Source organism: Schistocerca americana, chromosome 10, assembly GCF_021461395.2.
Source record: "Schistocerca americana isolate TAMUIC-IGC-003095 chromosome 10, iqSchAmer2.1, whole genome shotgun sequence".
Classification (NCBI taxonomy): domain Eukaryota; kingdom Metazoa; phylum Arthropoda; class Insecta; order Orthoptera; family Acrididae; genus Schistocerca; species Schistocerca americana.
Window position 1 is genome coordinate 107,555,771 of NC_060128.1, and position 17,161 is coordinate 107,572,931.

The 17,161-nt window shown below is 42.2% G+C and overlaps 1 protein-coding gene across 2 annotated transcripts in view; it reads right to left on the reverse strand.

Annotated features, from left to right (window-relative positions):
• Positions 1–242: 242 nt before the first annotated feature.
• Positions 243–17,161, reverse strand: part of LOC124552532 (F-box/LRR-repeat protein 7-like) — a 134,554-nt gene continuing 117,635 nt past the window's right edge. Inside the window, exons 6-7 of one of the 2 annotated variants that reach the window (XM_047126847.1) lie at positions 13,433–13,657; positions 243–2,253 (exon numbers count right to left, since the gene is read on the reverse strand). In XM_047126847.1, the coding sequence (XP_046982803.1) occupies positions 2,106–2,253; positions 13,433–13,657 (373 nt within the window). In that variant the 3' untranslated portion in view covers positions 243–2,105. The remainder of the gene's footprint in view (positions 2,254–13,432; positions 13,658–17,161) is intronic. The other variant, XM_047126846.1, reaches the window with a different exon arrangement.

The window sequence follows — 17,161 nt, forward strand, 5'->3', positions numbered from 1 at the left end:
TAAGGTGTAAGTACTTCAACCAATAACATTCACTTCTATCAATCATATAACTGTGACAGCTTACACATATTATGCCAATACTAATTAAATTGCTAACTTCAAGATCACTTGGCAGTTAATTTAAATTACTGCAAAAAGAACATTTCATTTTACTAAACTTGCATATAATGAAGAGAAAACTGAATAAATAATGAAGAATAAAATGGTTATTAAAATTTATTTGTCAGAAAGTTTTAAATTAATTTAAAAAACGATCATATACATGCTAATTATGTAAATGGTATTTAATAATTTCTACTCGATTAGTGTTGTCATTTTAGCACTTCCATTATCATTACAATAGGAATTCAAACCACTTTATTGTAAGTGATTTAACTTCATTCTAGACATTACCAAAATTATGAAGGGTGTCTGTAAAATATGGTTCCCAATTTTTTTTCATAGTGTAAAACATGTTTATTTCATGAATGCTACATTTTTGGAAAGTTCAGACTTTAACCTATTTTCCTACATAGTCGCCACTGAGGTCAATACATTTCTGCATGTGGTGTACAAGCTTTTGAATGCCCAAGTCAAAAAAATCTGCCACCAAGCCACGCAGTTACCTGAGAACCGCTTCTTCCAACTCTTCTCTGTCGCTGAAATGTGTTCCACCCAGGTGTTTCTTCATGTCAGGAAAGAGATGGTATTCACTTGAGGCTAAGTCCGGACTGTAGGATGGGTGTTTGACAATACCCCATCCAAATTTTGAAATTAGCTCATTGGTGGCTTTAGCGGTGTGCGGCCGAGCATTATCCTGATGCAAACGCACCCCCTTGGACAATATACCCCTCCTCTTGTTTTTAATTGCACGGCGCAATTTTTGCTGCGTCTCACAGTACCCAGCAGTGTTGATTGTTGTGCCGGTGGGCAAGAACTTGCATAACAGTACCCCCTTCCTGTCCCAAAACATTGCTGCCATACTTTGCGTTCATTTGAATTTTCGCGATCTCAACAACTCTGGGTGCTTCCATTGTTTGGACTGTTCTTTGGTTTCAGGTGTGTGGTAGTGCACCCAAGTCTTGTCTCCAGTGACGATGGAGTCGAGGTGTTCCTTGCCACGAGTTCCGTGATCTTGAAGAAGTTCTTGGGCCGCTTCAACGCATTGACATTTGTGGTCTTCAGTCAACATTCTTGGCACTCACCTCGCACAAACCTTAGCATACCCTATATGCACCATCAAAATCTTGTCAATAGAGGTTTTGCTGACATCAGGATCATTTCAGAGAGCTCACGAATCATCACTCTTGGATCTGAGAGCACTGCTGCCTCCACTTTGGGGACTGTTTAGTCAGAAACAGATGGCCATCTGGAATGCTCATCATCATGGATGTCAGTATGCCCATTCTTGAACTCTCTGCACCATTTGCGCACAAATTGTATGCACATACACTTGTCTCCATAGATTTCGCATAGCTGGGAATGGATTTCTACTGGCACCCAATATTTTTTGCAGACAGGAAATGGATCACCGAGTGCAGCTCACACCTGGCAGGCGAAGCGAGGGGAGATCCATCACGCACGGCTGCCAAGCCGAGACTGAGCACCGCAGGCAGCTCGCTATGGAGGTGATTTGGAGTGGGGGAACCGAGGTACACTACAGAATCGTAGGATCCACCGTAACAGCACTTTTCAGGACTGTAGTGTCACAGGAACCTTATTTTACGGACAACCCTCATATTACAAATTACCTTGCTTCAAAACAGTTTTTGCCTATTTTAACATGATACTACAGCACATCCAGTTTAGCTACAATGTCATAAAAATTTGTGACTATTTTGGGTCTGACAGCAATTATCTGTCCACTACAACACACACTACTGTAACAACAGTAGAAGAGTATTAATTTTTACTCGGTTACATAGTTACAGCTGAGATGCAATCAGTATTTAGAGTTAGAGGTCCTTATAAATACCATACCACTTTTATACATCCTCTAGAATAATAGATACACTGCTTTCATCCTAAATACCCTCATCACTCTTACTGCTACGATCACCATTACTGTTTTAGTCGCTGTCGAACCACGATCGATCTGCATTGCTAGGCCTTCTGTTGTCTTCCTCTTACAGTTCCGTGTCACTCTCGCAATACGCAGCCTCTAAAGCTGGTTGCTCAGCTTCAATGCTGCCACAGATTTGAAGATCAGGCATACGCTCAGCGAGGCCATCTGTGGCTTTAGGGTCACCGACACATCCTGGGATTTTCAGCTCCCTGTGATGAAAATGGAAACACTTCTATTACTGTGAACATCCGAGTGAGGTGCCTATACACTGAGGTGAAAAAGTCATGGGATACCTGCTAATACCATGTCTCACCACCTTTCACCCAGGGTTGTGCTGCAACTTAATGTGGTATGGACTCAACAAATCATTAGAAGTCAACTGCAGAAATAGTGAGACATTCTGCCTCTACAGCCATCCGTAATTGCAAAAGTGTTGCCAGTGCAGGATTTTGTACACGAACCTAGCTCTTCATTACGTCCAAGATATATTCAATGGGATTCGTGTCGGGTGATCTGGATGGTCAAATAATTCGTTCACACTGTCCAGAATGTTCTTCAATCGCGAACAACTGTGGACCAGTGACATGGTGCACTGTCACCCATAAAAATTCCACGGTGGTTTGGGAACACGAAGGCCACGAATAGTTGCAAATGGCTTCCATGCAGCCAAACATAACCATTTCCAGTCCATTCTACGTAAACACAGTCCGTACCATTACGGAGCCACTACCAGCTTGCACAGTTTCCTGTTGACAACCTGAGTCCATGGCTTCTTGGTGTCTGCATAGCACCTGAATCTTGGCATAAGCTCTTAACAACTGAATTTGGGACTCGTCTGACCAGGCCATAGTTTTACAGTCATCAGGTGGCTGTAGTATTGCATACACAAGGTATAAAAGAGCAGTGCTTCGGCCCAGTTGAGAAGCTGTAGGCGATGACGTGCTGTTAACAAAGACATTCGTGCCTCTCATCTGCTAGCGTAGCCCACTAACGACAAATCTTGTCGCACTGCCCTAACGGATACATTCGTCTTACATGCTACACTGATTTCTAGGGTTATTTCACGCAGTGTCGCTTATCTGTTAGCACTGACAATTCTGTGTATGCCACTGCTCTCAGTCATTGAGTGAAAGACATAAGCCACTGCAATGTCCGTGGTGAGAAGTAATGCCTAAAATTTGTTTTTCTCTGCACGCTCTTAACACTGTGGATATCTGAACATTTATATCTTAGCAATTTCCAAACTTCAGTGTCCCACTCGTGTAGCTCCAACTACCATTCAACATTTAAGTCTTAATTCCCATATTGCAGCCATAATTGTGTTGGAAACTTTTTCGCGTAAACTGAGTTCAAATGATAGCAATGCTCTTTTATACCTCGTGTATGCGATACTACAGTCACCTGTACATGTGCATATCATTATCCCATGACTTTTGTTGTCTCAGTGTATGCTGTGAAGGTCTGTACAATAGTATTGCTGAAATTTTTTTGTGTTCATGAAGGTTGATATTCACTCTTGAAAAGGATGATAAAAGAATCCAAATGAAGGTGACAAGAAAGTGGGAAACTGAAAGAAGGAACAGGGTATAAGAAGAAGTGGAGTAAACAAGGAAAGGTGGGTGTAAGCAAGGAGAGGGGATAATGGTTGCAGAAAATGCAAGTGTAATACCAGAAACTAGAATTTTTGAAAGACTCTTGTACTGTGCAAAGTATCAATGCTGATATTACTGGTGAAGAGATTGTGGTCAGAAAGGACAGGAATCAAAGATGTGACACAACGTTAGTCCTCACTTCATTCACTCATTTGATATTTGGGAAGAGGATACCTATAGCACAAGTTGTGAAGTTACTATTTAAGCCTAGCATGTGCTCAGTAGAAAGCTGTAACAATTGAACTTTGATCTAAACTACAGTTAATGGTGGCCATTTATTTTGACAGAGAGCTTATTATCGGCCACACCTATGTAATAGCCTGTGCAGAAGCTACACTAGTACAGGATGTGACTGCTTTCACAGGTGGCCTTTGCTGTGACAGAGTGGGATATGTGTGTTGCACGACTGGAATGAAACAAGTGGTACAGCTCCACTCAATATAACGGCCACTCCTAATGTCAGTGTTGTTTTCTTCCCTTTCTGTTCTCTTTTCCATATGCTATACACACACTCTCCCTCACGAATAATGGACCTTGCCGTCGATGGGGAGGCTTGCGAGCCTCAGCGATACACATAGCCGTACCGTACGTGCAACCACAATAGAGGGCGTATCTGTTGAAGAGGCCAGACAAATCTGTGGTTCCTGTAGAGAGGCATCAGCCTTTTCAGTAGTTGCAGGGGCAACAGTCTGGATGATTGACTGATCTGGCCTTGTAACATCAACCAAAATGGCCTTGCTGTGCTAGTACTGTGAACGGCTGAAAGCAAGGGTAAACTACAGCCGTAATTTTTTCCTGAGGGTATGCAGCATTATTGTATGGTTAAATGATGATGGCATCCTCTTGGGTAAAATATTCAAGAGCTAAAATAGTCCTCCATTCGGATCTCCAGGCAGATAGTACTCAGGAGAACATCATTATCAAGAGAAACAAAACTGGCATTCTACGGATTGGAGAGTGGAATGTCAGATCCATTAATCGGGCAGGCAGATTAGAAAATTTAAGAGGGGAAATGGATAGGTTAACGTTAGGCACAGTGGGAATTAGTGAAGTTCACTGGCAAGAGGAACAAGACTTCTAGTCTGGTGAATACAGGGCTATACATACAAAATTAAATATGGGGAATGTGGGAGTAGGTTTAATAATGAATAAAAAAATAGGAGTGCGAGTAAGCTACTATGAACACCATAGCAAAAGCATTATTGTAGCCACGATAGACACGAAGCCCATGCCTACCACACCAGTACAAGTTTATATGCCAAATAGCTCTCTAGATGATGCAGAGACAAAAGGAATGTATAAAGTGACAAAAGAAATTATTCAGATAGTTAAGGGAGACGAAAATTTAATAGTCATGAGTGACTGGAATTAGATTGTTCGATAGCAGGAAAAGGGAGGCAAGGAAAAGAAGTAGGTGAATATGGAGTGGGGGTAAGGAATGAAAGAGGAAACTGCCTGGTAGAATTTGGCGCAGAGCGTAACTTAACTATAATTAACATTTGGTTTAAGAATCCTGAAAGAAGGATGTATATGTGGAATAGGCCTGGAGACACTGCAAGGTTTCAGATACACTCCTGGAAATGGAAAAAAGAACACATTGACACCGGTGTGTCAGACCCACCATACTTGCTCCGGACACTGCGAGAGGGCTGTACAAGCAATGATCACACGCACGGCACAGCGGACACACCAGGAACCGCGGTGTTGGCCGTCGAATGGCGCTAGCTGCGCAGCATTTGTGCACCGCCGCCGTCAGTGTCAGCCAGTTTGCCGTGGCATACAGAGCTCCATCGCAGTCTTTAACACTGGTAGCATGCCGCGACAGCGTGGACGTGAACCGTATGTGCAGTTGACGGACTTTGAGCGAGGGCGTATAGTGGGCATGCGGGAGGCCGGGTGGACGTACCGCCGAATTGCTCAACACGTGGGGCGTGAGGTCTCCACAGTACATCGATGTTGTCGCCAGTGGTCGGCGGAAGGTGCACGTGCCCGTCGACCTGGGACCGGACCGCAGCGACGCACGGATGCACGCCAAGACCGTAGGATCCTACGCAGTGCCGTAGGGGACCGCACCGCCACTTCCCAGCAAATTAGGGACACTGTTGCTCCTGGGGTATAGGCGAGGACCATTCGCAACCGTCTCCATGAAGCTGGGCTACGGTCCCGCACACCGTTAGGCCGTCTTCCGCTCACGCCCCAACATCGTGCAGCCCGCCTCCAGTGATGTCGCGACAGGCGTGAATGGAGGGACGAATGGAGACGTGTCGTCTTCAGCGATGAGAGTCGCTTCTGCCTTGGTGCCAATGATGGTCGTATGCGTGTTTGGCGCCGTGCAGGTGAGCGCCACAATCAGGACTGCATACGACCGAGGCACACAGGGCCAACACCCGGCATCATGGTGTGGGGAGCGATCTCCTACACTGGCCGTACACCACTGGTGATCGTCGAGAGGACACTGAATAGTGCACGGTACATCCAAACCGTCATCGAACCCATCGTTCTACCATTCCTAGACCGGCAAGGGAACTTGCTGTTCCAACAGGACAATGCACGTCTGCATGTATCCCGTGCCACCCAACGTGCTCTAGAAGGTGTAAGTCAACTACCCTGGCCAGCAAGATTCCGGATCTGTCCCCCATTGAGCATGTTTGGGACTGGATGAAGCGTCGTCTCACGCGGTCTGCACGTCCAGCACGAACGCTGGTCCAACTGAGGCACCAGGTGGAAATGGCATGGCAAACCGTTCCACAGGACTACATCCAGCATCTCTACGATCGTCTCCATGGGAGAATAGCAGCCTGCATTGCTGCGAAAGGTGGATATACACTGTACTAGTGCCGACATTGTGCATGCTCTGTTGCCTGTGTCTATGTGCCTGTGGTTCTGTCAGTGTGATCATGTGATGTATCTGACCCCAGGAATGTGTCAATAAAGTTTCCCCTTCCTGGGACAATGAATTCACAGTGTTCTTATTTCAATTTCCAGGAGTGTAGATTATATAATGGTATGACAGAGATGAAATAGTGAAGGCAGCACAGGATCAAGTTTGTAAAAAGATAAGAACTGGTACAAATCCTTGGGTAACACAAGAGATATTGAATTTAATTGATGAAAGGAGAAAATATAAAAATGCAGTAAATGGAGCAGCAAAAAGGAATACAAACATCTCAAAAATGAGATCAACAGGAAGTGCAAAATGGCTAAGTAGGGATGGCTAGAGGACAAATGTAAGGATGTAGATGCATATATAACTGGGGGTAAGATAGATACTGCCTGCAGGAAAATTAGAGAGACCTTTGGAGAAAAGAGAACCGCTTGTATGAATATCAAGAACTCGGATGGAAGACCCATCCTAAGCAAAGGAGGGAATGCAGAAAGGTGGAAGGAATATATAGAGGGTCTAACAAGGGTGATGTACTTGAGGGCAGTATTATTGAAACGGAAGAGGATGTAGATGATGATGAAATGGGATATATGGTAATGCGTGAAGAGTTTTACAGAGCACTGAAAGACCTAAGCTGAAACAAAGCCCCGGGAGTAGACAACATTCCATTAGAACTACTGATAGTCTTGGGAGTGCCAGCCTTGACAAAACTCTACCATCTTTTGAGAAAGATGTATGAGACAGGCGAAATACCCTCAGACTTTAAGAAGAATATAATAATTCCAAGCCCAAAGAAAGCAGGTATTGACAGATGAGAAAATTATCGAACTATCAGTTTAATAAGTCACGGCTGCAAAATACCAATACAAATTTTTTACAAACGAATGTAAAAATTGGTAGAAGCTGATCTCAGTGAAGATCAGTTTTGGATTATGTAGAAATGTTGGAACATGGGGGCAATATTAACCCTATGACTTATCTTAGAAGATAGGTTAAGGAAAGGCAAACCTACATTGCTAGCATTTGTAGACTTAGAGAGTGTTCCAGTCAACATTGTCAAAAAAATTTTCTTTCAAATTCTGAAGGAGGCAGGGGTAAAATACAGGAAGCAAAATGCTATTTACAATTACGGCAGTTACAAGAATTGAGGAGCATGAGAGGGAAGCTGTGGTTGGGAAGGGAGTAAGACAGGGTTGTAACCTGTCCCCAAAATTATTCAATATGTACACTGAGCAAGCAGTAAAGGAAACAAAAGAAAAATTTGGAGTAGGAATTAAAATCCATGGAGAAGAAATAAAAACTTTGAGGTTTGCCAGTGACATTGTAATTCTGTCAGAGACAGTAAAGGACGAGAAAGAGCAGTTGAACGGAATGGACAGTGTCTTGAAAGGAGGATATAAGATGAACAACAACAAAAGCAAAATGAGGAAAATGGAATGTAGTTGAATTAAATCAGGTGATGTTGAGGGAATTAGATTAGGAAATGAGACACGGAGTAGTAGATGAGTTTTGCTATTTGGGGCGCAAAATTACGGATGATGGTCAAAGTAGGGAGGATATAAAACGTAGACTGGCTACGGCATGGAAAGCATATCTGAAAAAGAGAAATCTGTTAACATGGAGTATAAATTTAAGTGTCATGAAGTCTTTTCTGAAGATTTGTATGGAGTGTAGCCATGTATGGAAGCCAAACAAGGATGACAAATAGTTTACACAAGAAGAGAATAGAAGCTTTTGAAATGTGGCACTATAGAAGAATGCTGAAGATTACCGTATTTACTCGAATCTAAGCCGCACCTGAAAAATGAGACTCAAAATTCAAGGGGAGAGAAAAGTTTTAGCCCGCACCTCCAAATCGAAACAAAGTTGGTCCATTGTAATATGAGACACAATTTAGGTCGAATGAATGACGATACAGCTACAGTAGTTTGGTTGGAGTCATAAACTCAGCAGTTAAGCTTTACCAGGTAGCCATTGCTATGCGTCAGGCACTCCGTCCGTATTTATATGGGTACCCTTCCTTTTTCATGTGCTTCATCTGGTTTGAATTGATTGCATATTTTTCTTTGATCTGATAAGTGCCGTTCTCTTTGTTATAGGTGTTTACGTCACTCTAAGCTGAAAATGCATTACTGTGTTCTGTCATGCACTGTATGTCGCGGCATGGCTTCCTTTTGTGTTCGCTACCGCCGCTTACAATAAAAAAAAGAAGAAGAGAGGAATTGTCTCATAACTGAAACAACGGCAAGAGACTGCTATTTATTGTTACTTACACTGCTGCTTTCTTTGATAATGATCAACAAGAACCAAATAATAGACTGTATGTGATAGAAGATGTTCTGAACGAGAGTTTAGCGAAAAATTTTCTCCGCTTGGAAATCTTTGCAGCCGCCTCTTTAGTACATTACATTCTGCACAGAAATTAGAGTCATCTTAGATTTAAAAATCTAGTCAATTGCCGTGCTTCATTTCTGACTGTATCACTGTTAGGCATAAGAATAATACGAATATAAACATTACATGATATGTATATTCTTCTGCGTTTGCTGTTGTCTCACTCTAGTTTCGTAGTTTATTAGGCAGACAGAATTTAAATGAGAAAGCAGCAAACACGAAACAATACATGGCAAAATTTTTATATTCATATTATTCTTATGGTGAAGAAAATGTTGCATGTGATTCACAATTAATAAAAGTTCCTATTAGCAACCATCTCTTCTCACAGGTAGGAAAAAATTCAGAACGTAGAGTTGGCCATAATGACAAACATCCCAAACAGTCTTGTCAGTCCAATTTTCGTAGTACATTAGAATGCTGCTACATTCGAAGATGAACAATATGGAATTTGTATTTACTTCGTTGGATAATGTATGAAAATGCAGTGGTTAAAACTCAGGGCGGAAAAAAAAGCTCGTCTTCCACCTTTTTTTTTTTTAATTTATTTACTGATGCAGAGGTTTTGGCGGCAGTATTTATCTTTGTGCCTGCAAAGCATGCCTGTGTAGCGCTACATATATTCGACGGCAGAAGTTAGTTGTGGCGGCACCTAACAACATTTTTCAGAACTTCCGCTTGCTTTGCACTCGATTCTAAGCCGCAGGCGGTTGTTTGGATTACAAAACCCGGAAAAAAAGTGCAGCTTAGATTCGAGTAAATACGGAACCTAGATGGGGAGGTCATGTAACTAATGAGGAGGTACCAAATAGAATTGGGCAGAAGAGGAATTTGTGGCACAACTTGACTAGAAGAAAGGATCAGTTGGTAGGACATGTTCTGAGGCATCAAGGGATCACCAATTTAGTACTGGAAGGCAGTGTGGATGGTAAAAATCGTAGAGAGAGACCAAGAGATGAATACACGAAGCAGATTCAGTAGGATGTAGGTTTAAGTTGGTACTGGCCGATGAAGATGCTTGCACAGGGTAGAGTAGCATGGAGAGCGGCATCAAACCTGTCTCTGGACTGAAGACGACGACGACGACCACCACCACCACCACCACCACCACCACCACCACAACAACAACAACAACAACAAAACACATACTATGTAGATATGAAATATCGAAATTCTTACTGGAACTGTGTTCTTCAAAACATTAGTCAGTGCTGCTGATATAAACAGTATAAATATAATTCAAGATTTACAACTAGTGGAAACCATGTGCTATTGAAAAATTCACCCTGGAAAAATTCACCCTGCTCATAATTGTCCATTTTATGATGCACCTACCTTACCTGTAAGTTCTCATTCTTCTCTGCCTGATGAAGATGATATCCTTTTTTAAATCTGTGTACTTCAGAAGTTATCTTTGTTCAAAATTGATATTGCAAGTGTTCAAAGCTTGAAATAACATCCTTTCAGAAATCCAGTATCGTAGTACTATAGTCCTAAATTTTCCATTTCCAAAAACAGATAATTTTACTAAAACAGGTGTATCTGCGGCCAAGAAAAAAAATTCCCAGATTTTTCTCACATTTCTCAGTTAAAAAAGCGCTTTTTCCCCACGTGAAATTACACGTCTTCCATGATAACTGTCAGTATACTTTCCCTTGGAGCTTTAAAAATATCTATCCTTCGAATAGTAAAGGTTTTATACACCAGTGTAGAACTTCCCGACACTTCAGCGAACGAAAAAACTCGACAGAAAAAAAAAAAAAAAAAAAAAAAAAAGGGTTGAATATGACTTGTATGATTGAAGCACAGTTATTCAGAAGTAGGGTCAGCCAAAATATAATTGTTGTTTGCAAGTTAAAATATAAGGGGCATTCAAACAAAACCTGGTCATCAGTGTAAAGTAACAGTAACAATTTTATTAACTCAAAAATGTAGTTATACACAGTACACATACTTAAAAACAGTTGTCAAAACTGTTGGCACATTTATCCAATTGCAACACTAGCCGGTCGATTCCACCCTGGAAGAAGCTAGTAGGCTGCTGTCGGATCCAGACCTGGACCCAGTCACACACTTCCGTCATCCGTTGCGAATCCGTATCTGCGAGCAGCTTGTTTTAGAGGTCCAAACACATGAAAGTCACACGGTTAAATGTCGGTGGACGTTCCAGAATTTCCCACCGAAACTGTTGCAATGCCGTCTTCACCGCATTGGCTGTGTGGGAGCAGGAATTATCATTCAAGAGGATAACACCATTGGACAACATGCCTCGGCTTTTCGACTTGACGGCTCGCCTAACGTTCTGTAAAATGGCTTGATAATGCTGGACATTGGTGGTGGTACCCCATTCTAGGAACTCGGCAAGCAGTGGGCCCTTGTGCTCAAAAAAGGAGGGCATCATGACCTTACCAGAACTGGTGTGCATGGTCTTTGATTTCTTTGGAGGTGGTGAAGTCACATGTTTCCACTGCTTGCCCTGAGGCTTGCTTTCCGGTTCAAAATGGTGACACCACGTTTCGTCACCTGTGGCAATATGCGACAGAAAGCCGTACTGCTCCTCACAATAATGTTTCAGATGACTCAAAGACAGCACCATTCGAATATTGTGCTGTTTGGTGGTCAGTTGGTTGGGAACTCACTGCGCACAGATTTTCGAGTTTGAGTGTTGATGCACCATGGTGTGGGCGGTACCCATGCTAATATCCAGTAAACGATGGATCTCGTCCACGGTGATTCTGTAAAAGACTAAAGCACGCATTTCTGAAACCATTCCCTGCGAGATGACACAATGAGCCTGTCCAGGATGAGCATCGTCTTCCAGAGACCCGTGCCCCTGAAGGAATCATTTGCGGCATTCCACAACACTTGAACGACTCAGACTCTACTTACTGTATGCAGCCTCGATCCGTCAATACATTTCACAGCTTGCAACTCCCTCGACCGCCAAAAATGTAATCACTCCTTGTTGTTCCCGCTTGCATGTTCGGTAGTGGACGATAACTTGTGTGACCACTGTCTCTTCGGTGCGAAACCACACTGGTGCTATGCGACATCAAACAGTGCGTACTCGTCAGTCTCTCTACCAATAGATGGTGCCACAATACCCGCAGTTACGTGGTGCCACCTTACATGTATGGCAAAGGTAGACACACTGACCAAGTTTCATTTGAATGAACCTCATATTAGTGTATTGCTGTTTTTGTTTGATGGTAAACTTACATTTGAGGTACTCCTGGGATGCCAAGCAGTGACACAGGGTCGTCTTACAATATATCCTTATATTGTTGTAGTGTGTGTCCTCAGTCTGCAATGCTATGTGTTGTGCCTTGGAGGCCCCCTGGAGAAGCTCTTCGCCATGTACTTCTCATCAATTGAAATAGATATTAAAGATTCCATGTCAACTGTTCTGTTAGTTCACATTTAATTTTGACTTTGCTTCGAAAATATGTCTTAGTTGTCAAATGAATGTTCCGATGTTTTGTGATTTAATGCACGTAGTCATTCACCAATACACGGAAATTCTATTAGTAGTTCAGAAACCATCGTAAAAAGAACTTTTGAGGCTCTTGAAGGGTGGTTGTTTGACCAGCACCAGGGCCCAAAAGCAAGAAGTTGCATTTCGTTGGCACAAATCCTCACAACTTGTTGAAAATCAGTCACTCGCCCACTCATGCACTCACCCACCCACCCACCCACCCACTCACCCACTCACTCACTCACTCATGCGCTCTCAGTACTGTAATTCCTTCGATCAACAAAATACACTAGGACAGGAAGGGATACTGCAGTCAGCAAATCACTCTCCGAGATCCTGTTGCTTTCCTACCATCACTTCTCATTCAAATAGCTCCTTAATCTCTCAAAGCCATGTGCTTTACATGCCTGCCCTTCCACTGACAAACTCCCTGAAACTACTGAGAATCAAATGCAGGCCCTTAGTACAACTCGCTACGGTTGCTGATGGATGTGGTTATTCTCGCATAAATTTTCTGTTTTGGGTTGCGTCAACTGAGATTGAGGTCTCGAGTGATCTACCTTTATAGCTGAGAACATTTCATCCAGTTCTGCTGCCGTGAAAAGCCAATAGAACACACAACTTTCCTTAATACAGACATTTGCATTGTTGCTCAGATATGATATGCGAGTTGTGTTGGCAGCCACTGAAACGAAGCCAGTTTTTGCTGCAGTGAGATGCTTTTACAGAATTACAATCACCGACTTTCTCCTCCAAATGTTGAAATAGTTTGTAGAGTCCCACCTAGATATTACAGAGAAATGACCATCATGATACAATAAGAGAAGTAAGAGCTCTTGAGAAAAGATTCAGGTTCTCATTTTCCCCATATGCTATTTGAAAGTAGAACAGTAAGGAACCCCTGAAAGTGGTTCTGTAAACTGTCTGCCCACCACTGAAGTGTGAACTGCAGCGTAATCATATAGACATCAATCTTTTCTTACCTGAGACTGATCAGCTTTCCTGGAAACTGGTCAAATGGCACTCCAGTAACACGGGAATAATCTAATCTCAGGCAGCGCACACCAGACAATTCAAGGATACCGTTCAGACCTGGTTGCAGCTTTGTAAAATCCATCTTTTCCATTCGCAATGTGTGAAGTCGTGGTAGGGCAGTGAGGTGAGGGAAAAAGGCTCCAGTGAGACCTCTGCAACAAGACACGTCCAGCCTGGAACAAACCGCAAATGTGCTATCATTTACCTGAGAACAAGCTGGCAGACAGAAATGTAATGGGTGTTACTTCTAGCGGCCATCTCTGAAACACACCATCTTAAACATAAATCAAAAAATTATGAAAATGTTCAAGAAAAAGTATCACAAAATTAAACTCCAATCTAACATAGATGAGTGGAAGTGACACACTTACCTACAAAGTGACACTGCAGTGATAAACGGAAAGTTGCAAAAACAATACTTTACACATCCAGAGATTCTTCTAATGGATAGCTCTGAAGTGAGGGAGACAAATGTGTTTTTAACTGAAGCATTTAAGGTATGCTATTCCTGTAAATATTCTATCATGTTTCTTGATTCTATAACATAACTGGGCAGGCAAGCAATCTACTCTCCAAGTGGTGACAGGAAAAAACTATTCAAAGTTAACCTCACAAATGTGCAAAATTTCTGAAACAGTAGCCCCTTCTGCTGGCTGAAGGGTGACAAAGAGAAGGAAGAGGGATGAAGAGGAAGGACTGCCAACGTTTAGGAAACGGGGAGAATTACAGAGATGTTGCCCTGAGCCCCAGCTCAATGGGGATTTACTGGATGGGATGAGAAGCAAAGACTGATTGTTTGAAATTGCAGCAGATGAGTTCTGAAAACGTGAGAGATTAAACATTGAAGGTAGATTAATAAAGCAAGAACTTACTGTCAAAACGTCATACAAGATTTAATAAGAGCAGAAACATACATGATAGAGGTGATGAGGGGGGCGGGGGGGGGGGGGGCGGGGGGGAGGGAGGGGGGGAGAAGAGAGATAGAAAATTGAAGAGGTGTGAAGAAAGAATAGCCACTAAGAAGTAGTGCTGAGACTAAAGAAATTGATGTAAATTAAGACCAGCTGGGTGGCGAGAAACAAGAAAGTGTTGTAATGACAGTTCTCACCAGTGGAGTTCTGAGGGGGGTGGGAGAGAGGAGGGGAGAAGGGAGAATCCAGACGGCATGTGTAGTGAAACAGGCACCAAAGTCATGACTGTCATGTTGTAGAGCACGCTCTGCAACAGGATATTGTGTGTTGCCAGTATAAACCCTCTGTCTGACCACTCATTCCAAATGATAACTTTGTGGTAGTCATATCAATATAGAAGACGAAACAGTGTTTACGTGACAGCTGTTACATGACATGTCGTTTGGTGGTGGTTAGTGTTTAACGTCCCGTCGACAACGAGGTCATTAGAGACAGAGTGCAAACTTGGGTTAGGGAAGGATTGGGAAGGAAATTGGCCGTGCCCTTTCAAAGGAACCATCCCGGCATTTGCCTGAAACGATTTAGGGAAATCACGGAAAACCTAAATCAGGATGGCCAGAGACGGGATTGAACCGTCGTCCTCCCGAATGCGAGTCCAGAGTGCTAACCACTGCGCCACCTCGCTCGGTGACATGTCGATTCACAGGTTTCCTTTCATAGTATATGTCTTGCCAGTTACAGGGCTGGTATAGGTGGTGGTAGGAGGGTGCATGCAGCTACTCTTACAAAGAGGACAGTCACAGGGGTAAGAACCACAGTGTAGGGAAATGGGTGCAGAAGGAGCATAAGGTCTGACAAGGATACCTTGGAGATAGGGGGGAGTCATACCCCTGTCGATGTAATGGCTGCATACATTCAAGACTAAAATAGTACTGAGTGACTCAAATTGTTTCTTACAGTGATCAATATCACAAAATGTGGCTCGGGATGCAGAATATTACCATGTAAAATTTAATTGGGAGAATGAATTTAGAGCTTCCAAGAATTTCAATACGTCAGCCTCGCCATCAGTCCATATGACAAAAACGTCATCAAAATATCTAAACCAAACCAGGGGCTGAAGGCTTATGGATCTCAGAGAACACCCCTCCAAGTGACCCATGAAAAGGTTGGCATAGGAAGGTGCTATTCTGGTTTCCATGGCTGTGCACCTGATATCTTTGTCTGTCTGTCCCTCAAAGGTTGTTTGCATAGAGGAAGGTTGCAACATCCTCGTGTATGTGATCTATCTGTTACTGAACATTATCTCAACCAGCACCCATCAGATTCCAAACCTATGACATCCCTTCTGCTCATCTTAATCAACTTTTACACTTATTAGTAACAACTTCACCTTTGAGGGACAGACATACAAACAGATCAGGTGCACAGCCACGGAAACCAGGATAGCTCCTTCCTATGCCAACCTTTTTATGGGTCACTTGGAGGGGTCTTTTCTAGGATCCATAAGCCTTCAGCCCCTTGTTTGGTTTCCGTATTTTGTAAATTTCACGTGGTCCTATTCTGCATACCATGCCACTTTCCTTGATGCTGATGTGATAGATCTTATTTTGGTTTAGTTGTAAAGTATATGACATTGAATAAGTACTGGAACACAATTCAGGGCAAAGATGCAATACAAACACACCTGAACCAAAAAGAGAGATGTAAAAAAAGGAAAGATAAACATGTATCTATATTCTAATCTTTCCTCAAGCACATATCAAATTTTTCACCCTTACACTATCTGTCTTCTTCCTGTCCTTGATTCTGGATGGATGTATTGTGTATATGTGAGGTAACTCAAAAACATCATCAGGAAATGGAGGCAATTTATTTCCTTTATAAATTTCTCATCCTCCAAATTAAACTTGGATACACCACAACCTGTGATCTTCAGATATAATAGTGACATTATTTATTATTGTATTATACTGCATTATTTATCACAAGAGATGGATAGTGTATCCTTTTCTTCAAGAAAGAAGGGGTAAACATCACTGAGTTGCAAGGAGAGTTAATATGTCAATCCATTTAAACTGTTTCAGTGGCAATCATAGCGAGAGACTGTGGAGGTGCATACTTAAAGATGCGTGAATTGATGCTGGTGAAAGCATTCACCAGCCACACACCTCGAAATAATCTACATTATTCGCACCTCCTTATGGTGCCAGTACTTGAACACCAGTATAACTGGTGACCGTAAAAAGGACAATGCCAAGTATAGATAATTGAAGTAATTAAAATATATAAAACATGTTGTAAAATTATTCCATTGTATTAATTTTTTTGTTTTGTTTGTGAGATGAAGCAAATAACACTGCCAAGAGAAAAAGATAAAGGATCACAAAAGAAGGAAATCCATGGATGGACAATAAAATTTGCATGGAAACTACGAGGATGGATGGAACACATTGAGAAGGTAGGAAAATTCTAACTTATAGCTTGCTAGGCTGTACTTTGTAGCACCTCACTCTTATCTAATAAAAGTAGTACCTCTCCTCTCCAACTCTAAAAACTGGAGCAGGTAAGTAAAATAGTGTATTTATTAAAAATAATTTTTCAGCTGATAATTCTGAGTATATGTAAGTACAACAAGAAGTTGGAAGAAATGTTCACAATGTGTCACAGGATACCTCAAAAAAATTTCTCAGAGTAATTAAGAAAGGGATATTCATTTTAAAACTGTGCAATTAATATATCACGAGGACAGAAATGGATACAACA